The 24,312-nt window shown below is 35.7% G+C and overlaps 2 protein-coding genes across 4 annotated transcripts in view; both read left to right on the forward strand.

The window, feature by feature from the left end:
- The first annotated feature begins 12,437 nt into the window (after positions 1-12,437).
- Olfr1279 (olfactory receptor 1279) lies at positions 12,438-13,379 on the forward strand. The gene has a single exon (NM_146393.1). It carries the CDS (start codon positions 12,438-12,440, stop codon positions 13,377-13,379), a length of 942 nt encoding a protein of 313 aa, NP_666505.1.
- A 6,807-nt stretch (positions 13,380-20,186) lies between these two features.
- Positions 20,187-24,312, forward strand: part of Olfr1280 (olfactory receptor 1280) — a 60,182-nt gene continuing 56,056 nt past the window's right edge. The window contains exons 1-3 of one of the 3 annotated variants that reach the window (XM_006499567.1): positions 20,187-20,248; positions 20,330-20,403; positions 21,665-22,671. In XM_006499567.1, the coding sequence (XP_006499630.1) occupies positions 21,718-22,635 (918 nt within the window). In that variant the 5' untranslated portion in view covers positions 20,187-20,248; positions 20,330-20,403; positions 21,665-21,717 and the 3' untranslated portion in view covers positions 22,636-22,671. Of the gene's footprint in view, positions 20,249-20,329; positions 20,404-21,664; positions 22,672-24,312 lie in introns of those variants that run through there. The other 2 variants (XR_001782758.1, NM_146908.1) reach the window with 2 other exon arrangements.

A 24,312-nucleotide genomic window follows, 5' to 3' on the forward strand; every position in this document is an offset into this window, starting at 1 on the left:
AGAGAACATTGTAACAATCAACCTTAAGCTCCTTGGACCTTACATGTAAACAACTATTACAACCTAAGCTGCAATCTCAAATTATATGTTCTTCCATTCCTCTGATCCAGATAACTGCATGTCTTGCTGGAAAAAGCAAATACAGAAGTTGAAAGTAAGTGCCTAAAATCAACCACAAGGATGAAAGCAGTCATTTATCATTATTGGTTGATACTTAAGTGATGATTGTTTTTTTCTGGGTGAGATGGGATCAGTTTGAGAAAGTGACTTAACCTCTCATAAAGCTCTTTTTTTAAAAAATGTATTCCATTCCCTTACCATGTGATGATTTCTATGCTGTTCATAAATACATGGTGAAGTTCTTTGTTGGATGTGGCAATTAGATCACTGACACACACAGCTAATAAGACAGACAGATACACATAGGAGTACACAAACAGACATAGGAACAGACTACAAGAAAGTCTTTAGACAGGCATAGATTCAGATTCACACAACAAAGGACAGAAGACATGAGAAACATGGACTAGAGAATTCATGTCTGGACTCACTCTTGGTTAAATGACTCTCATAGGAAGGACTTTTATTTCTTTCCTTAATACAATACAGATAAATTTTTCATAACTCTGATTTATTATCCACACCCTGAAGATTACATCTTCTACTCCAGAAACCACTAATGTCCAACAGTCCCCCTGTGAAACCCTGTACCTCCATCCTTGGTATTGCTGGCCTCAATTCTTTGCAGTTCTTGTGCAGATAACCACAGTGAAGTAAGCTCATGTGTGCAACAGCTGTATCATGTTCACAAGATGTCTGTTTGCTGCACCTCTCCCAATCCTCTGACCTAATTCTTTGTGCCACTCACTTTGGTTCCCTGAGTACTGAAGAGGAATAGAAGGATTGAGCACTCACCTATGACTAATTCCCAGTTATGGGTTTCTGTGTTAACATTCCCCAACAGTCAGCCCCACCACAAACTACAATAAGAAGCTTCTCTGATGAAGACAGATTAATCTTATATTGTGTGTGCCTATAGATTTTTTAATTCATAAATTTAATTTACAAATATTTAACTTTGTTTTAATGCTTGCTAGTTTTACTTCATCTATTTTCACTCTGCCTTTTAAAATTGACTATCTGGGGGATAGAGACCTGATTCAGTGATAAAGAGCACTTGCTGCTTTTAGAGAAGACAGCAATTCAATTCCTAGAATCAAATGGCTCATAACTGCCTGTACCTCTTGCTCATAGTATTCTATTGGTTCTTTGACCTCAGTGAGTGTTGGCATGAATGTGCACAAATATAGAATCACATACATGCAAATGAATATTTTTTTTTAAGAATTGACAGGCAAGACATGCCCAGAAGTACAGTAGTGGCATGTCTGGTATGACGATAACTAACACTATTTTGACTAGATTTGAGGTCAGTTTCATAGGAATAAATATATTCTAAAGTTTAAATGAGAAGGTGGTATCACTTCTTCTCAAACAGAGCTTAAAGTCTGGTAATGTCAGCTCTCAGGCTATGTTCTCTATAACACTCTGTGGGCCATTCTGTGTTCATACCTACATAGGATCAGTATCCAGTGAAGACAAAACCAGTTGTGTAATATTGCCTCTACGGTAAATAATATTGGGAAAAGATGGACACAATAAGTGGACATCTCCACTAATTGCTAAAATACATCTAGTTAATTGACTTTATTTATTTAAATTATGCTATGCATACAGTCTTTAATATAAATGATAAATAATTTTTCGATTATCTTTTCATCACTTAACAATATACTTACAGCTACCGTCACAATAGATTAATTCTTAATCAATTCACAATAACTAAATTAAATTCTGGGAACAATGAGACCTACTTGTTTACCTGAATCACAAAGAACAGAAGGTCAAAAATGTATTTAAGTCATATACACAGTATTTCCTAAAAAATAGATCCTAAAATAGATGCCATTGAGCATCTATTTTGAACTCATGATCATCAGTTAGGACTGAAGTTTACCTATGAGTTTAATTTGCAACACTATACACAGAGAAAATAGTGTATTCTCATCACAGAATAAAAACTGTTTTTTTTGTATTATGAATATTTTTAGTTTTATTAATTAAGTTGTTTGTTTTCTTTACATCCTTATCACAGCTTCCCCTCCTTCATCTCTTCCCAGTCCCTCTCTCTCATTTCATCTTCACCTCATCAACTCCTCCCCTTCTCCTTAAAATAGGAAGTCCTCGCATACATAACAACCAGCCTTGGCATATCAAGTTGTACTAAGTCTAAGCATGTCTTTTTCAATTGAGACTAGACAAGGCATCCCACTTAAGAATAAAGGGATGCATGAAGCTCAAGAAGAAGGAAGACCAAAATGTGGGTGTTTCAGTCCTTCTTAGAAAGGGGAACAAAATGCACAGGAGAGCAAATATGGGGACAAAGTGTGGAGCAGAGACTGAAGTAAGGCTATCTGGAGACTGCTCCACCTGGGGATCCATCCTATGTACAGACACCAGACCCAGACACTACCGCCGGTGACAAGAAGTACTTGCTAACAGGAATCTCTTGAGGGTCTCTGCCAGACCTGACAAATACAAAGGTGGATACTCACAGCCAACCATTGGAGTGAGCACAGGGACCCCAATGGAGGAGTTAGGGAAAGGATTGAAGTAACTGAAGGGGTTTGTAACCCCATAGGAAGAACAACAACATCAACCAACCGGAGATCTTACCCCCCACACTCCACCCCACCCCCACCACCAGAACTCTCAGGGACTAAATCACTAGCCAAAGAGTACACATAGAGGGACCCATCACTGCAGCCACATATGTACCAGAGGATGGCCTTGTCGGGCATCAATGGGAGAAGAGGCCCTTGGTCCTGTGAAGGCTCAATGCTCCAGTGTAGGGAAATATGAGAGCAGAGAGATGAGAGTGGGTGGGTGGGTGGGGGTACACCCTCATAGAAGTAGGGGAGGGGGTGGGATAGGGAGTTTCACAGGGTTGTACCAGGAAAGGAGATAACATTTGAAATGTAAATTAAGAAAATATTTTTAAGAGGGGAAGGAGAGAGAGAGAGAGAGAGAGAATAAATAAGGGATGCAAAGGCAGACAATGTGGTCACAGAGACTGTCCCTGCTCCTCCTTTAGGAGTCTTACAGGAAGACCCTGCTACAAAAATGTTATAAGGGCAGTGCTCCTAAGTCTGTCTCATGTACGCTCACTCTCTGATTGGTAATTCAGTCTTTATGAGCTACTATGGGCCCATGTTAGTTGATTCTGTAGGTTTTGTGTATATGTGACCTTGACCCTACTGGCTCCTTCAATTCTTCCATGTCTTCCACAGGATTCCCCAAACTCTACTTCATGTTCTATTGTATGTCTCTACGCCTATTTCAATCAGTTGCTGGGTGACTAAAATCCTCTCAGCAAATATAGCAGAGTATCATTTATCAATTGTGGGCTCCCTTTCATTGCATGGGTCTCACAATGGGCCAGTCATCAGTTGGCCCTTTCATCAAATCCATTTTTTACACATGCACATCTGATAAGGAAGACAAATTGTAGGTCTAAGATTTTATGAGTGGGTTGTTTTTCAAATCCCTTTATTGGAAGTATTGCCTGATTTCAGGAGATAGCCACTTTAGGCTTCATATCCAACATTGCTAGGAGTCTTATCTAGGGTCACCTGCATAAATTCCTAGGAGTTTTCATTTTCTAAGGTTTCTAGTTTGTCCCAGAAAAAGCTCCACACACAGGAAAATCAGTTGTCTCTCCAAGTACTCCCACCCTTTATCCTCCCTTACCCCTCATGTTCCTACCCTCAACTCCTCACCCACCTTTTGCCTTCCCTCATCCACCTCCTAAGTCTAATATATTTCCCTTTCTCCACGGCATTCAAGTGTCTCCACTTAGGCCCTCCTTCTTACTTAGCTTCTTTGGGTCTATCATTTATAGCATGACTATTCTGATTTATGACTAATATCCATTTACAAATGAGTATAGATTATGCTTGCTTTTCTTTGTCTGAGTTACTTCACTCAAAATGATATTTTCTGGTCCCATCCCAGCCTGCAAATTCAAAAACAAATATTTTGTTTTTGATAGATGAGAAATTTTCCATTATGTAAATAAACCACATTTTTTTGTCCATTCTTTGTTTGAGGGACATCTGTGTTGTTCACAGTTTCTGGCTGTTATGAGTAAAGCTGCTAGGAATATAGTTGAACAAGTTTCCTTGTGGCATAGTGGAACATCTTTTGGGTATATGCCTGAGAGTGGCATATGTATCTGGGTCTTGAGGTAGATATATTCCAGTTTTCCTGAGAAACAGCCAAATTGATTACCCAAGTGGTTTTCACAAGTTTGCACTCCCACCAGCAATGGAGGAGTGTTCCTCTTGCTCTACATCCTCATGAACATGAGCTATCTCTCGAGATTTTATTTTAGCCATTCTGACAGGTATGAGATAGAAGCCATCTCAAAAATTTTAACCCAGTGGTGTTCCTGTCCAAAGGAAAGACAGGGACAACAACAACAACAACAAAAATGGAACAGAGACAGAAGGAAAGGCTATCCAGAGACCTCCCCAACTAGGGATCCATCTCATCTGCAAACACCAAACCCTGACACTGTTGAAGATGCCACGAAGTGCTTGCTGACAGCAACCTGGTATGGCTGTCCTCTGAGGGGCTCTACCAGCACCTGACCAATACAGATGCAGATACTGATAGTCAACCATTGGACTGAGCCCAGGGACCCCAGTGGAAGAGCTAGAGAAAGGACTGAAGGAGCTGAAGGGGATTGCAGCCCCATAGGAAGAACAATATCAACTAACCAGATCACCCAGAGCTTCCTGAGGATAAGCCACCAACCAAAGAGTATTCATGGAAGGATCCATGACTCCAGATATATGTGTAACAGAGCATGGCCTTAGTTGGCATGAATAGGAGGGGAGGTCCTTGGTCCTGTGGAGGATTGATGTCCTAGCATAGGGAGGTGCTAGAGTGATGAGGTGGGAGTGGGTGAGTGAGTAAAGGAGGATCCTCATAGAGGCAAAGGGGAGAAGGAAGAAAGGAGGTGGGATGGGGTTTTGTAGAGGGGAAACCAGGAAGGGGGTATCATTTGAAATGTAAAGGAATAAAATGATTAATAAAATAAATAAATAAATAAATAAATAAATAAATAAATGCTCAATGACAAAAAAAAGATAGAAGCTCAGAGTCTTTTTTATTTGACTTTCCCTGATGAGTAAGGACGTTGAATATTTCTTTAACTGATTCTCAGCATTTAGAGATTCCTCTGTTGAGAAATCTCTTTCCAGATCTGTACCCCATTTTTACTTGTGTTATTTCATTTGTTTATATCTAGTTTATTAAGTTCTTATATATTTTGGGTTTCAATGTTCTTTCAGATGTGGAGAAGGTAAAAAATGTTCTACATTCTATAGGGTACTGTTTTTCCATTTGATTCTTTGCCTGTAGAAGCTTTCCAATTTCCTGAGGTCCCATTTATTAATTGCTGATATTAGTGCCTGAACTGTTGGTGTTCTGTTCAGAAAGTTGTCTCTAATGCCAATGCATTCAAGGCTATTCCCCACTTTCTCTTATATCAGATTTAGTGTTTCTGATTTTATATTGAGGTCTTTATTTCATTTAGACTTGAGTTTTCTGCAGGGTATAAATGTGAATCTATTTGATTTCTTCTACATGTTGGCATCCAGTTAGAACAGCAAAATTTGTTGAAGATGCCTCTTTTTTCCCCCATTACATGGATTTGACTTATCAAAAATCAAGTACCAATAAGTAGATTTATTTCTGGGTTTTGTTATTTAAATTTACCCATCATCCTATCTGTTTTTATTCTAGTAGCACATCCTATTTATTACTTTTTCTCTGTGATATAACTTGAAGTCAAAGATAGTGATACCTTCGTAAGTTCTTCCATTGTGCATAATCATTTTGCCTATACTGAATTTTCTCTCTTTTTTTTTCACATGGAGAGAGTATTGTTCTTTCAAGGTCTGTAAAAAAACATTGTGTTGGAAATCTGATGGGAATTATGCTAAATCGGTAGATTGCTTTTGGTGGAATGACTGATTTTACTATGTTAATCCTACCAATCCAGGAGATGAGAGATCTTTTTATCTTTGATATCATCTTTAATTTCATTCCTCAGAGACTTGAAATTCTTATCATATAGGTCTTTCCCTTATATGACATACAGGTCTAACTTGGTTAAAGACATAACAAGGTATTTTATATTATTTGTGGCTATTGTGAAGGATGTTGTTTCACTGACTGCATTCTTGTCCTGTTTATTGTTTGTATAAAGGAGGGCTACTGAGTTCTTTAAGTTAATTTTGTATCCAGACACTTTGCTGAAGATGTTTATCAGCTGAAGGATTTCTCTGGTAGTTGTTTTGAGGTCACTTATGTATACTATCATATCATCTGTTAATACATACATTGACTTATTTTTCCAATTTGTATCCCTTTTATCTCCTTTACTTGTCTTATTGCTCTAGGTAGAACTCTAAGCACCATATTGTTTACCTAATTTCTTTCTCAGCATGTTTATCATTTGTATAAAAGAGAGCTACTCTGTTTTTTTACTTAGTTTTGCATCCTGTCACTTTGCAGGAGTTGTTAAAACACATTTTAAACCAACCTTTTCTTATTTATTGCATTTTTCTAACCTAACTGAAATTTAACTTAGATGAAGCTTCAGAGTCACTAGAAGGCTAAATTTAGAGAAAGTAGATAGTTATGAAATTCCCCCAGGAAAATGCTAAAGAAAGCCTTTCCAAGTTGGAGTTCTATTTAAAACACACAACTGCAAAGATTGTCTACAAGAAGGCTTGCTGCACAGCATTTAACACTGAAAACAAATTCCTATTAAAGTCAGTCAGAGTAGAAAATTAGTTCACCATCATCTTAGGACAAAGGTACAAGCTAAAACAACTTCCATTAGCTAGAAAAAAACTGGTTTCAAAAGCAGTTCATATAGGTAAGTATTTGACAAACTTTTTGATTTAGGAATAGCAAATTCTGTCTAATCAGCTAATTTCAGAATTTTCCCCTGTGCATTTTATATTTCTAAATATGGATCTTACAATTCTAAATGTGTAATTCATATGAGTACTGACCAAATATTATACATTTTCTATCCCAGTGATATCTTATTTGCTACAGTTTTACACACACACAGGAATACATGAGTGATACAGTCATACACACACACACACACACACACACACACACACACACAGAGGAATGCATGAGTGATACAGTCATGAATGCAATCTGGAATACAATGGCCTTCTTATACAATTTGATATTGATATTATCTAAATAATTTTAAATATTTCTTCTTTTAGCACTTAAGTTGTAAATTCAGATATGTTCAGCTATTGACATCAACAGAGTAACATAAACTGCACTATGATGACAAAAAAGTTTGAAATTTTTAAAATAATAGCGTGACTTTGTTAATCATGTATGTATGTATGTGTGTGTGTGTGTGTGTATGTGTGTGTACTTGCACCACACAAGTGTGTACCTTCAGAATGAAGAGTTTTCTCTCATCCTTCTGACTTAGTTTTCTCCAAGTCAAAGTTTCTACAAGAAGCCAGACAATCCTTACTATATATTATAGATCTTCCACTTTCTACTAATATGAATAAGAAAAGCAAGACTTACAATCTACTATGATGAAAATAAAAATGTTTACTTAAATAAATAGGGGAAGAAAATTTTAGAAGAACAATTTGAAGTCTAGAGATGATTTATCTAGTACCCACTGATATTAATATACATATTATTTTATATGTATTTATATTTCCCTGAGTTTTAGAATAAAAAGATAACTAATTATTTGTCCTAAATTAATTATAAGGGGAAATATAGCTTGTATTTCTAGTGTATAATCTAGAGTCAAAAATGAATAAAGAAAAAGGATGAATGAATATTTGTACTTTACTCTAGGCCTGATGGTTGGTTTCATTCACAAAATAAGAGGTGTTTATAACTATGTTCCTGAGTAGTAGTAATAAATTAAAATAAGTTAATCTCTGTTTCTCTTCACTTGATGTTGAGGATAGAACCTGAGCTTGCACACATGGTAGAAGATCAATACATTTTAATGATATGCTTCCTTAATTAGCCTCACCCCTTGTTACTTTCCTGTTTATTCTCCCATACCCTTCTCATTTACACATTTTAGTTCATGAATTACTTTCATTCTGCCAAATATCTGTAAAATTATTATTTTTTTACATTCTGGACATCTAACATAATTCTCTTTGCTAAAATGTTCTTTGAAGTGGTTCAAATCTTTACTCTCTGAAAATTACAGTAATGATGAAAGACCGAGTATGTCTTGGTATGACATCCAACTCAAACATGATAAAACATGCTGCTTTATCCATTTCTAGACTGAGAGGCTGCAACTATACACAGTCTAGGTCTCTTTCCAATTAGCAGTAAAATCACCTACTGGACACTTCTATATTCTTGCTGGATTGTAAAACATCTAATGATTCTGTTTCAACTTGCTTTGTTCTCAAAGTAAAGATGAGGTAGCAACTCTTAGTAACTGTCTGTGCAGATGAGAAAACAGGAGTCAGTAACCTACTGTAGGCACAGCAAGTAAGTGAAGATGGAGGATGTAGGCTGGTCTGTGATGGAAATTGCTCATATGAAAATTTTCCAGTGCTAATTTTCATCTAATTTGTTTTTAAGTTATAAGCAATAATTCTTCTTAGTATACCAAATAAATTTTATGATAAAGAGGTAAGATACAATTAGTTAACTATATTCCTAGAATTGGTACAAATTTTAGATGAATCCTAAACATGTATTTGGGTACAATACAGTTGCCCTCCATAATAAAATAAGAGGTCTCCTCCCTAACTCTATAATGAAGCATTTTTCCTAATTATGATGCATTTCACAATGTCTAAACCTATTTCTATAATAAATATTTCTATAATAAACATTATCTTCTTATATTCTTGAATAATTAATGTATTTTCATTTATTTGATATTTTAAGAAATAAATATTAATGTAAAATAAAGAAAAACATCTTTTCTGACATTTATAATCTCATTTCCTTTAAAATAGATACACAAAATAAAACAGCAGGGTTGGAGTTTCAAAAGTTTGTTTTCCATGGATCCCCTTTCCCTTGTGGGTTCACTGTGACTCACAATCCCATCACTGAGGCTGAGAGTATTTCAGCCCAACAGAAGCTATAGGGTTATCATCCTCTCAGGAAGAATCATAAAACAAGCCGGAACTGGTTTCTTCTGACTTTTAAAAAAATTCTTAACTTAAAAATTTAAAACTAATTTCTGAAGCTGAAGAGATGACTCAGTGGTCAGGAATGGTACTGCTCTTGAAGAAGACCCTCTGGCTTCTATGTACTTCTGGATACATGTAGCATACATACACTCAAATAAACAAACAGAGACAGAAACTCACACATACATAATTAACATATGTCTATTCTGGAAAATATTATAATTTTGAGACCACTGATTTCCCAGAGATATTTTTTATAGACATCTGATAAGAGTTTCAGAAGTCCACGGTCTCATAATTGACCTGCATTTAATAACAACCAGTGAGAGCTATGATTTTTATTATTCATTCATATTCCAAAATATCTGTAATAAATCACAACATCTTTAAATAATCTCATAGTTATCTAACGTTTGATGTGCTTATTACACTTTTCTTTTTAATTTTAGGTTAATTTATCACAGTTTAATTAATATAATTTCAAGACCTCTATGTCTCACATGGAAACTGAGTCTTCTTTTAAGATAACAGAAGGCATCCAAGATTAGCAAACACACCATGTAAGGGGTCCCATAGATTACTGTGGAGGTAATTATTATTTTATGACAATCATTCATTTTACCCATCAGCAGGGTTAGACCTCATATTTTATTTAGTTCTTAAATATGATTCAGAAGTTCAAATTTTTCAAGTGAATGAGTAAACTGTCATTTATTTTTATCAATATTATCCTTTTACTGTATTTTAATTATGTTGTATGTGTTTTTAAGTAAAAATGATAGTTAAATATTTTCCTTTTCTTGACATTAATTTCTTGAGGCAAATCATTCTGTGATCTTCAAATGATTCTTTCTTTGGTTCTGTAATCATTGCTGAATTAAATTATCTTTATGCAGCAAAGATTACTAGTCCATAGTGCTCATAGTTTCTTCCTTTTATTAATCATTATTATTTTGTATATAATCCTAAATTGTTGAATTCAATTATAATCAATACTCCTGTTATATTATTTTATAACTAATATCTGGATTTTTATGGTAGCAATTGCTTAGCAAATTAACTCAATAATGAGTTCATGGATGGGCAGGATACAGCCATTGTGGAACCCTTGCCTAACTTATACAAGGCACTGTATTCAATTTGAAGTCTGCAAAACTTATTATAATTACTGAATTGTTGATTTTTTACTTAATACAATTTATAATAATTTATAAATAATGTATTAAATCACATTGTGCTAATGTCTTTTCAGGGTTTTATGTGATATGCTCTGGGCCTTGACTCATCAAGCACTTTCAGCAGTTCTATTTGATATTAATTAGAAACACATTACAATTAGCCAGAACATGAGGAAAACAACGTAATCACTCTTTGTGTTCATTATGGACAACTATGAACAAAGGAAACCAAAAGCAGCAACAGCGGGTACAAAAAGTCAACAATTGAAATTGCTTAAAAGTAAAACCTGCCAATCTGGAAGGAGATATCATGAGCCAAAATCTGTGGTATGTCCCTTTTATGTGTCCCTGAAAAATGATAAAGATAATAACAGCTTTGGTAAAACTATGTGATTATGAACTCAGATTTTGCAGATGAACTGGAAACTCAAGAAAGGTTTTTTTCATGAGTAAATCATATTGAACTTTGGACATTTTACTTGTAGATCAACAATAAAGCTACAGGCAAATAATGTAGTGGATAGATACTATTTAAACTGAGTATCATGATGCTAACAAAAATAAACAGAAGCAGTTAGTGCTAGTAGGTCATGCCAAATATTAAGGGTTAGCATATTAAAAAGTATGAAAGATGTTGCAGAAAAATCTGAAGAAAATTGGCCAAGAAAAGGCCAGAATGCATTTAGTTGTAATCTACAGAAAACCTAGTTTGTAACAAATCTTAAAAAGGAGAGTTTACTTTTGTCACATCACTAGAAGAAATCTTGAAAAAGAATGTTGCTGGCTTTGATGAAGTTGCTCAGCATGCACACTGAGTGGTGGGCTTTTAGACAGTTCCATCCATTAGAGGAGCTATCATCAAACTGCAAAAGTAACGAATATTCATTAAGAGTAGGGTAAAAGTCCAATTGTATGCATTGTTGGTGAGAATGTTAATATAGCAGTTGTATTGAATCATAGAGGCCCTCAGAAAATTTTTAAAAAGTTTGGTCTATACTTATCCACTATTTTCCTTGGGTTGTATTATAAGAAGGCAAATTCAGGATATGTAAGAAATACATGTTTGTTTATATTTATGAATGCTATTTATAGCAGCTTACATGTGGAATTAATCAACCCACAATTATATGTTAGTCATACAAAGAAATGAGTTGTATCATTTTATAGCATAGCAGATAAAAGTGCAAAACGCTGAATTAAAGGAAATGTCAGAGACAGAAAATGTGTTCAATGTTTCATTGTAGGCATAAAATGCTAAAAACTCGATATGACTTTACAACAGGGATCAACAGTGGTTGCAAGCACGGAAGTGGGAATTTTAAAAAGGCGTCTTTAGATCTGTGCACACCACCTGCATGTATTCAAAATCCAGTATACCCAGGAATGAGTACAACTAATACAACTCAACCAAAATATTTAAGTAATTTTACAAAATTCTACTAATGAAGTGTCTACTGATGGAGTGTGTTTTAAAAATAATGTTGAAAATAAACCCCCATTTCTCCAGTGAAATAATAATTTCATGAATAATACATTCATGAAAGAATAATTTGCAAAGTAGTCCAAAAACATACTCTATGAATTTTTTTCTGTCACCTGGACTGATAAGGTATTGAAAACTTCTAGGAAAGAGTTCAGAGAAAGTTTGTAGAAATACTAAAAGGCAAATCTACTACAAGAAAATATCTGGTCACAAAATACAAAGAATGTCATTGGCCTCTCTCTACCATAGTCATGTTTCTTTTTCTTTAGATTTATATTCCTCATAACTTTAACATTTTTAATTTACTTTACTTTTGCTAGCCAACTCAGACGGTGTTTTTCTCTTGATTTTGAAATTAGGAGAACAAAGGAGCTTCATAATTGTAAAATTATGTAAAATATGTAAAATATTATACTATAGGCTACAATTTTTCATCATTTCCTCACATCAAGTGAATTGAAACTGCTCATGCCGATGGATCAACTAAATGACTCCAGAGTTTCTGAGTTTGTGCTTCTAGGACTCTCTAGTTCTTGGGAAACTAAAGTTTTTCTCATGGTAACATTCTCTATGCTCTACATCGGAATCATTTTGGGAAATCTTTTCATTGTCATTTTAGTAATTGCTGACTCTCACTTACATTCACCTATGTACTTCCTGTTGGCCAACCTGTCTTTGAACGATGTGTGGGTTTCCTCCACTACAGTTCCCAAGATGATCTCAGATCTTCTGAAAGAGCACAAAGTAATTTCTTTCCACAATTGCATGACTCAGATCTGTTTTATCCACATTATGGGAGGAGTGGAGATGGTGCTGCTCATAGCCATGGCCTTTGACAGGTACACAGCCATCTGTAAGCCTCTGCGCTACTTGAGCATCATGAGCCCTAGAATATGCATTTCATTTGTAATTGCTGGCTGGGTCACTGGAGTGGTCCATGCCATGTCACAGTTCTCTTTTGTTGTGAGCCTGCCTTTTTGTGGTCCTAACAAAGTGGACAGCTTTTACTGCGACTTCCCTCGGATCATACAACTGGCGTGCACTGATGGAGACAAGTTTGAGTTTGTTGTTGCTGCCAACAGTGGCTTCATGAGCATGGGGACCTTCTTCTTGCTTCTTCTCTCCTATGTCTTCATTTTGGTCACAGTCTGGCAAAGGTCTTCAGGGGACTTGTCAAAGGCGCTTGTCACTCTGTCAGCTCACATCACTGTGGTTGTTCTGTTTTTTACTCCATGCATGTTTCTCTATGTGTGGCCTTTCCCCACATCATCGATCGACAAATACCTGTTCATTGCTGACTTTGCTATCACTCCTGCTCTTAATCCTGTCATCTATACATTCAGAAACAAAGATATAAGAATAGCAATTGGAAGATTAAGCAAAAGGGCTGTTTGTAGCAGATTTTGCTGACTATGTTTAGTATGAGTGTTCTAAAAATGTACATCAAAATGTATATTAGAAGGTTCCACTGAGACACATTCTATATAACCTTGCCAACTGCACCTTATCTACCTCACAACCTATATGCATTCCCACAAACTAATAATGCCTTGATTTTGTTCCCTTGAGAAAGTAGAATACACAAATTTGTACTTTTTTTTTTCAGGAAAATACATTTTCTTAAAAAATCTTTCAGGTATTACGCACAAAAGCAAACATGTTTACCTCAAAAATATCAATGATCACATCAATAGCCTACTTCTAATTATAATTACTTCTTCAGGCAACATTTGTCTTTGTTTCCAAATACAGCAGCAGGTGACAAAACCTAGTGTCTTCCATTGCTTACAGTATAAACATACATGTCTCAAACCACACTTCAGGCAGCTTAACTTAAAATGCATAGACTGTAAAATACATCAAATTTGACATTATTCAATAAGTGAAAAAATCATAATCTCAAAAAAAGTATTACAAAACCTCTTACAGTGCACATATAAAAAGTACTGTCTATGTCATGACGTCAGTGTCAACCAGTGGCAGCTGGACCTTTATCCAGATAAATGGGAAACAATCCTGTTACAGTGTACACTTGAATAGTTGCACTGATGAACACTACAATCTTGGAATGATTTTTTTTTTTGAGACTTCATTTCCCTGTATAACCCTGGTTGCCCTGTAATTCTCTTTAGACCAAGCTGTCCTTGAACTTAAGAGATCTGACTGCCTCTGCCTCCCAAGTGCTGGGATATCAAGGCATGCAACACCACATGCGGCTCATGAAAGATATTCATTTACATATATACACACACAACCAGTTTATTAAACTAGCCACATGCCTTTAATCTCAGAATTTGGGAGACACAGAAAGAAACAACGTTTTTTGTGAGTTCTTCAACTATATAAAGAGCTTCAGGTTAGCCAGAGTTATGTGGCAAGACCCCACCTCAAAAAACAAACAAACAAACAAACAAACAAACAAAATCCAAAAAACAAAATGCCACATTTTTTAAAAAATGCCCAGGACAGCCTGCTCTCCTCTCTGAGAGCTATCACTAATCCCCTTTCCTCTGGTGGCTGTACCTGTGGCCCCACCAGGAAGCTCCTTGAGCACAGGGACCAGAGCTCCATCCCGAATGTGCACACAGGACAGGGTCAGTCCTCAGATGGGCTCTGCAGCTAGAAGCAAGCAGGAAATCTCAGTCCCAGTTGCCATCGTCCACTGTTGTTTCCGTTGGCAGAATTCTGAAAGTTCAATCAGTTCCCCCCCCCCACCCCCCAAAGCATCCACTGTTCTCTAGCAGCTGGTTCAGTTAGGCACCTGCTTCTCTAAACGCTGGAAGGATTCAAAGGCCCGTGAAACTTGCAGAGTTTGTAATCTTGGCATTTTGAGGAATACATAGCACCAGTTGATAAGTATAGGCAAGCTCTGAAACTGAGGCAGTATCTTACCAGAAGCAGAGTGGGGCTGTCTCCAATCCACACTTTCCAAAAGCTGTCTAGGTGAGGCCACCCGTGAGGTGTGTCATGAGAAACAGACTGTTTAGAAAAAGCATTATGGATGAATACATTTGTTTTCTATTTTAACTTGGTAATAATTTGAACACAATGAAGACGTAGTATCAGTCCTTCGTGTTCAGAAATGAACTCCGGATTTGTTTGGGTGAGTAAATGAATCATCACAATAAGTTGTTCTGTATTTAGCACTAGTGTCTCCAGGTATTTGGGCTGTGTTCTCTCAAAACAACACAGACTTTAAAATTGAATGTGAATAAACTTATTCAGTGGAGAAATTTCAGAGTCATCATTGGAAAGTAACATATCACTAGTTTCTACTGGATTTACCCTAAAGGTTATTATAGAGATGCTGCAATTTAGAATCATTTCAAGTGTAAGATAAGGTATCTAGAGTAGTTCTTCATTTTGAAAATTCATATTATTTTCTTGCCATGCCTAATACATCTCCTACAAAATTTCCTATGCGCACTTTAGAAATACTAGAAAAGCAGTCAGTCAGACTTGATGATAACTACATTAAAATAGGCTAATCATCAAGTAAATTTAAGGTCATCATCTAAAATCAGGGTAACTAGGAGCTAAAGGGGTCTGCAACCCTATGGGTGGAATAAAAATATGAACTAACCAGTACCCCCCGGAGCTCGTGTCTCTAGCTGCATATGTATCAGAAGATGGCCTAGTCAGCCATCTTTGGAAAGAGAGGCCTCTTGGTCTTGCAAACTTTATATGCCTCAGTACAGAGGAACGCCAGAACCAAGAAGTGGGTTGTGGGTGGGGCAGGGAGGGTATGGGGGACATTTGGGATAGCATTGGAAATGTAAATGAAGTAAATACCTAATTTAAAAAAAAGCTGTAAAAAAAGAAAGTTTAACAATCCATGAAATGTGAATAGTTCAAAGTTAAAAAACATCAGCAACAACAAAATATCCAGCCATGTGAGTATTAGTTAAATGTTCTTTGAAATACACAAAAAGACCCCTAGCTTTCACTAACACAAAACATATCATCAGATAGCATATTAGTCATTTTGGTAGCAATATGACCCACCTGAAGTTCCCACTAATGTACTTTCCTTATACACTGATGATATGACTGACTATCTATATTTCTGGTATTATAAACACTTCATGAAAATGTTATCACATTGGATCATGGCTTTAGGCAATAAACTATGGTCCTGGGTTATGGTCTCTCATATTTGTATTTAGAATAAACTATTTCCTCCCGATATTAAGATAGAGATGTGTTTTGTGTATAAATACTACATACATTTTTATGCTGAGTCCATATCGAATTAGACATCACATTTAAGGCACTTTCACACAGTGTAATAAATGCCCTTAGAAAACTTTCCAATTTGATACAGGCTATTCACCTCATATTTAGACATCATTCTTTACAATACCAATAAAGTCAAATCTACAATTAACTATTTTATACAGCAAGTTCAGGATTATGCATTTACCAAATAAGGGAAATGTGGTTTTTTTTTTTTTTAAATGACAAGCACCGGCATGTTTACACTGTTTTATTCCTAACAGCTATAGATTAGATAAAACCTAAAAGATAACCAGAACTGAAAAATAGAAAAATAGCCATGCATAAGATGGAATAAACTTAAAACAAGGAAGTTGCTCAAACAACAGCATTGATTAATCCAACGTGCAGAAAGAAGAAATTTGTAATCAAAAGTGAACATAATATGTGACTATGAAAACATTAACCAAAGCTGTGATGCCATGGAACCTTATAACATCTCATACATTTAATACCAAAAAGGATATATATCATTTACTGGAAAAAATATAGAAAATGAATTCTTTTTTCTCATTATCTTGACTTTTTTTTCTCTTTTTATTCAAACAAATTTTTATTAGATATTTTCTTCATTTACAATTCAAATGCTATCCCAAAAGTCCCTTATACCCTCCCCCTACCCTTCTCCCCAACCCATTCACTCCTGCTTCCTGGACCTGACATTCACCTGTATTGGGGCATATTATCTTTGCAAGACCAAGGGCTTCTCCTCCCAATCATGGCCTACTAGGCCATCTTCTACTAAATATGCAGCTAGAGACATGAGCTCAGAGGGTACTGGTTAGTTCATGTTGTTCCTCCTATAGGGTTGCAGACCCCTTCAGCTCCTTGGGTACTTTCTCTAGCTCCTCAGTTGGGGGTTCTGTGTTCCATCCAATTGATGACTGTGAGCATCCACTTCTGTATCTGCCAGGCACTGGCATAGCCTCACAAGAGACAGCTATATCAGGGTCCTGTCGGCAAAATCTTGCTGGCATCTGCAATAGTGTCTGCGTTTGGTGGTTGATTATGGTATGGGTCCCGCATGGGGCAGTCTCTGCATAGTCCTTCCTTCGGTCTCAGTTATTGATATGAATACAAACTTGTAAAGCCAGTATAGATGATAATGTGGGAGTTTCTCCAATATTACAATAGGAACTATCAGTACTGGGGGAATGGCAAAACAGATAAAGTGCTTGCTGCATATAAGAGAAGGCAAGCCTCCCAAATCCACATAAAATTCAGATGGGACAGTGCATGCAGAAAGTGAAAGGAGAGAATACCCAGAGGGAGCTGTGTCGTCAGACTAGCAGAAACGGTGAGCGCTAGGCTCAGCAAGAGACTCTGCCTCGATTTCTATGACAGGAAGTGCCCAATACCATTTATAATTCATGCCTGCACAGTGGTTCTCATACAAAAATGTGCGCCTGCACATACATCTGTGCCCACACATATTAATACACATATACAGTCACATGTACCATATATATAGATGTGCAAAAGTAGAATTGCTATATGACTCAAAAATCATATGTTAAATAAACATTAAAAAATGAAACATACATCTCACAGATGTACAATCTCATATTTATTTATTAAAATAATATTCACAAGAGCTGTGTCATGGAATCAACAGGTGTGTCCTCAAGAACTAGTTTATAAAGTTCTATAGATGGCTCAGGAGTTAAGAGCACTTGTTGCTATTGCAGAAGACCTGGCAACACCTACAGGATACTCAAAAGTGTCCATAACTCCAGTTCAGGGGATCTCATGTCTTCCTCGGGTCATTTTAGGCATTAGTACACACATAGTAAACATATATACATGCAGGAAAAACCCTACTCATACACATAAAATGAAATAAATGTTTAAGTGAACTTAGATATGCAGGAGAAGGTGGTACATTCCTCTGATTTCAATGCTCTGGAAACTGAAGCAAGATCACCATGTGTTTCAAGTACTTGAACTTGGGCTACTTAGTGAGTTTAATTTAACTTTGGGCAACTTGCAAAGAAAATTCCTGTGTCAATATTCCTAAAATGATTGCTATGTAAAGGCATATGTGATACAGATATGATGGAAGACATACATACTACTACATACAAAATAAATAACATGTGGAGTACATAGTATATATGGGGAAAGTATTGTGCCATGCTGCTCACCTTTTAAAAGAAGAATAAAATGCCCATGGTGAATGTGTAGAACATTATACTAAATGAAAGCCAGACACAAAGTAAAAAGTATATCAGGTATGCTCTCATTTACATGCAAAGGCTTTCAAAGTTGAATTAATGGAAAAGTATTAAAACTGTGGTCAATATTAGATTGGAGAGAAAGTTGGAAATGATATATAATTCCACAGTTAAATATGGCTAATAACTCCAAAACTTAAGTACTAAGTTAAAATTTTAGTTAAAAGGGAGGTATTAAATGAAGGAAAGTTGAAGAAATTTTTAAATGTTTTAATTCCCATACAACCTCTAAGTTGACTACTAATATGCAATTTTATGCTATGTATGTATATCAAAATGTAATAGTGTTCACCTTAAGTATGTTCAGAAATTGGTTTAAAAATAAAAGCAAAATTATACAAACTGAAATAATATTGTATGCCTGAGGTACAGGTATGGCATGAGTTGACCATAAAGAATCAAAAGAGAGTCTGGAAGAAACAAAAAATGGCTTTGTTGTCATTATCAGATGTCATAATAGTTGTATAAATGTATATGTGCAACCATAAAACTACAAGCAGCATGAGTGTTATCTTTCAAAAATTATTATATTTATGTGGTTTTGTGCATGAATGCAGGCTTGTGTGTATGTGTTTATATGTATTCATGCAACAGCACATGTGTAAAGGCTAGAAGACTACATAAAGAAGTCAGTTTTTCCCTTCCACCATACAGGACCTAGTTAAGCTTCAGTTTACCAGGCTTGGCAGCAAGTGATGTTACATGTCTCACTGGCCCATTATACACCATGTAAACTGTACATTGCCATAACATATATAAAATGTAAAGTAAATTGAAGAGAGACAGATAGAGACAGAGAGGTTCAGTTGGATACAGAGACAGAGATTTCTGTTTCCAAAACACCCCCCTCTTCCCAACTCCTATTTTGCAATAGAAATGGTACCTATATAGATCTGTGCTACCACATCTGGCTTTATGTATGGTCTGGAATGTGAATTCAGCTACTCAGGGTTGAATAGGAAGCACTTCATCCCCTTTACCATCTACCCATTGGCATTATGCTATAAAACACATCTCTTGGATTAATTCTTGCAAAATAACCAAATATTTCCTAAATACATCCTTTCTTTCTTCTCTTGCCCCTAGAGACTATTACTGTATTCTCTACTTCTGAGGTCCATTTGTTAAATTTCTCATGTAAGTAGAAGCTATACAGCATTTATTCTTCTGTGACAGAATATCTTTAAGATTCAACTACATATCATAAATAACACCACTGTATTCATTATTATTGTAATTGTAGTCGTAGTAGTGATCCAATAATAATATTTTATAATGAGTGCATCTGTACACATATTTGAATATATATAAAGATATATCATATATATTTATGATATAGATATGCCAATTTCTTTATTGGTTCCTCTGTTATAGATACTTCAGTAGATAAAATATGCTGCAATTAATAGATCAAAGTACATGGATATGCACTGTTCAAGTACGGTTTTCATTTCAGATGTATCTCAAGTGATGGGGTGGTGGGCTTAAAGTAGTTTGATTTTTAATTTTAAAGAACAATCTTTCATCACTTTTAGTTATTATACCACTATACATTGCCAACAATAATATACAAGAGTTCTGTTTCTCCACACTTAAGCCAACATACATCATATTTTGTTTAAACTTTCTCATCTTGCATTTTACTATTTAACAAGAATCTAGTGTTCAAAATGATGAAGTATTGAGAGATGTCTTCAGTCCAGGATCCCCAGGGACTTGATTCCATTTAAAGTGCACAGCAGGAAAGCTTCTGAGGCAGATGTGACTTTTGTAAGTGTATATAAAGCCACACTGATGTAAAATACTTGCCAACAATGGTCACAGTAGAAATGACATTATTGTGATGTACAGTTTCAGATTAGAGGACCATTACAGGGATCATTAACAACTTGAGAGGACCTGCGTGAGATGGTGATTTCTGCACTGTAAGTACATCCTGAAGAGATTGTTTTACCATAATTTTCCATGACAAATACTCACTTAAAAGTTGTTTTCTCTGTTAACATCACCTTTCCTTACACTAGTGATACTCAGGGAGTCTTGCATCTGCATTTTTGATTGTTCTATTTTTCCAAGATATTATATAAGTTTACCTATCCAAAAAACGATGAGATTTCTGGAAATTTAAAGTAGTTTTATATTTTCACATAAAATAAGCCCTTTCTATAAAAAGACAAGTTATAAGTCTATCCCTTGAGAACTTATACTGATGACAGGATATTTACCTTACTCTAAAATTATCTAATTATATTTGGAATTTTGGACACTTTACATTCTACAGTCAATGCAGTAAAGAAGCAGGTAAAAGAAATTGGAAGAAGACAAAATTGTGTGGGAACTGAATTATAATAATTAACTGCAAATACACCAATTCTATATGTTATCTTAAAATTCCATTGTCATACAATGAGAGAGTAGGAAGAACACAAAAAAGGTAGACACAGGGAATTCAGCTTTCATTAAACAATTATTCAGAACAGTATATGAAATCTCACTATTTAGTGTTGAAATTCTTCTAGCATATGAAAATAAGTAGCATCCGTCAGGCCTAGGAAAATATAACTGTTGACAAATACACTTGAATGTATAAGTCAAAACTTTAAGGAAAGATATAATGCTAACAATGTGTTTTAATACCTTTATCAATTTATTTGACAAACAAATTTTGCATAATTTACAGTAGACATGGTTTGATTCTGTCTGTTCAAACACAGACAATGATAAGCTTGTGCTTAGGAATTGTGTTTTTATGTTTGAAATATACCAACAGATTGGTATTATGGGATTATGGTGGTCAAGTAAACAAATTCTAACAAAGTTTCAGATATTCACTGAAGAAAACTATTTCAAAAAGAGCAGATTTTTAAGAATGGAAAAATTAAAAGATAATATTTGCTACTACTATTTTAAACAATGTGCTCATTTTGATACCTATAAATATCGTCTGTTAGATGCGCAGCTTTGGAACAATCTTTCTACAATTTTTAGGAAACTTTCCTGATGAGACACAATATATAAATATTGTATATATATATATATACTTATAAGTATTTATAAGTATATATACTTATAAATACTTATTTTCAAACTTATTTAAAATCTGAGTACCATATAATACTAAGATGTCAATTTAAATATTTTTCTGCTGAGTTAACTATGATCATGAAGTTATTGTTTCTATTTCAGGAATTGTTAGTTCAGCTTTGTCTCTCTCAACTCATTAGTACACCTTGTGGTAAATGGAAGAAGCAAACCAGACTGTGGTGTCTGAGTTTATTTTTCAGGGACTTTGTGCTTCAAAGGAACTACAGATCTTGCTCCTGCTGCCATTTTCCACCCTCTACATGATGACTGTGGTAGGCAACCTCTTTGTAGTGATATTGATCATCATTGATCATCATCTCCATTCTCCCATGTACTTTCTGTTAGCTAATCTATCATTTATTGACTTCTGCCTTTCCTCAGTTACCACCCCCAAACTGATAACTGACCTCCTAAAAGATAACAAAACCATTTCCTTTGGGGGCTGCATGAGCCAGATCCTCTGTGTGCACTTCTTTGGAGGAGGTGAGATGGTGCTTCTTGTAACAATGGCCTATGACCGGTATGTGGCCATCTGCAGGCCACTCCACTACAGCAGCATCATGGACAGACAGAAGTGCATCTGGCTCGTTGTGATATCATGGACCATTGGCTTTATACATGCCATGAGTCAACTGATACTGATTTTGGATCTGCCTTTCTGTGGACCTAGAGTGATAGACAGCTTTTTCTGTGATATTCCTTTAGTGATGAAATTAGCCTGCATGAATACTGATACTCTGGGAATAGTGATAAATGCTGATAGTGGTGTCTTAGCAACAACTTGTTTCATACTTTTATTGATCTCTTACACTTATATTTTACTAACTGTTCAGCTTCACTCTAAAGATGGCTCATCAAAGGCGCTCTCTACATGTACTTCTCATATTATAGTGGTTGTGCTGTTCTTTGGACCCTGCATTTTCATCTATCTGTGGCCAGTCAGCATCACTTGGGTGGACAAGTTTCTAGCTGTGTTTTACACAGTCATCACACCTCTCCTGAATCCAGCAATCTATACACTGAGGAATAAAGATATTAAAAATGCCATAAAGAAGCTGAAAAATCACATGTGAATTTGGGAATAATATTTATATGTGAAACATCATTGTGTTCATACCAGTATAGCTATATTTTGACCTCAGTACTAAACTGTATATATGACAAATTTCTGTAAGTTATTAGTTGCATGATAGTTTATGAAAATCACTATTATAAAAATACATTCAGAATTTAGATACTTAGCTTCTTACCAATTAGAAAGACTAATAACTTTGTATCGTATACATATTTGTGTCTGAAGATTAGAACATTGTGATAATGATATAAGAATTATAATCACTTCAATTGACTACACACTACCTGTGGTTACAACACTGTACCATTTTTTAACTAGATTATTATTTACAAAGTTCTCTTTGAATTACTTATCAATATTATAATTTCAAAAACATATCAAGCAACAGAACGTGCTGGTGAGGATGTGGAGCAATGGTAACACTTCCATTCAGGTGGAAATGAAAACTTGTACATCTATTTTGGAAATCAATTTGGCATTTTCTCAGAAAATTGAGACTAGTTATACCTCAAGACCTAGCTATATCACTCCTGGAGCATATATCCAAATGATGCTTCACCATAACATACAGACACTTGCTCAACTATATTCGTAGCAGCTTTATTATTAATAGTCAGAAGCTGGAGACAATGCCAAGGGCCAGCCTTGGTTTGATGATGGGCTCTGAGAGGAGTACCTGGGAACAGTGGGAAGTACTCGAAGTCAAATCATGGATCCTAATTGACAACCTGTGTGCTGCTTGATATAGCTTTTCCACTCTGCTTCTCTCCATTTTCTGCTTTCTCTCTGGAGAGTTCTCTTTCTACATTCTGCTTGCATGCTATTCTGTCCACGTCCTTCTGTATGTGTGTGTGTGTGTGTGTGTGTGTGTGTGTGTGTGTGTGTATGTGTGTGTTTGTGTGTGTGTGTGTATGTGTGTGTGTCTGTGTGCCTGTGTGTCTGTGTGTCTGTGTGTATGTTTATTATGAAAAGTTGAACCAAAAAAAGACATGATCAAGGAATATTGTGCTATTTTTTGGTACAGGCCATAAAGATCTTTTATTTTACATATCAATCCAGTCATTTACTCCAGATTTCCTTTTGAAATCTATATTCTGTGAGCCCCCCCACCCTTTGATTCTTGGATGACAGCAAACACTTATTTTCTTTTAACATTGCAAAAGAATTCAGAAATTTGCCTGCCTCTGTTGAGCACAGATGCTCAGCTAGCTGGGTGGAACCCTGCCCTGTAATTACCATTGCCACCATGCTTGAGCCAAATCTTGCTCAAGTCTTGGCTGATCCTGAACTCGGAATCTATTTGCCTTTGTAAACATAAATGAAAACACTTAGCAGGGTGGGTACTTAGCAGGGTGGGTTCTCTGGCAATCACCATTCCCTTAATCTCTTTATCTCCTTCCCTAATAATTTTTTAGCAAGTTGTCTCACAGTACAGCTTAAGATTCATGAAATACCTCATATAATTCATATTGTATCCCTATTTTTTGCATAATTGAGAAATTATATATTTTTGACTCATGCATGTAGAACTCTTTACCATACACTGAAGGGCTGTCCTGAAGGTCCCAGTGTTTATCATTTTGCTGAGAAATAGACATATCCTCAACTCCTGAACTGAAGCTGTTTCTAATCATGGAATCGCTAAGTAACTAGGAGGGCCCAATAGGTGACACTT

This window comes from Mus musculus, chromosome 2 (genome assembly GCF_000001635.26).
Source record: "Mus musculus strain C57BL/6J chromosome 2, GRCm38.p6 C57BL/6J".
Lineage (NCBI taxonomy): Eukaryota > Metazoa > Chordata > Mammalia > Rodentia > Muridae > Mus > Mus musculus.

Coding starts and splice junctions, on each gene's coding strand:
- Olfr1279 (NM_146393.1), top strand. CDS start 12,438: ATGCCGATGGATCAACTAAATGACTCCAGAGTTTCTGAGTTTGTGCTT.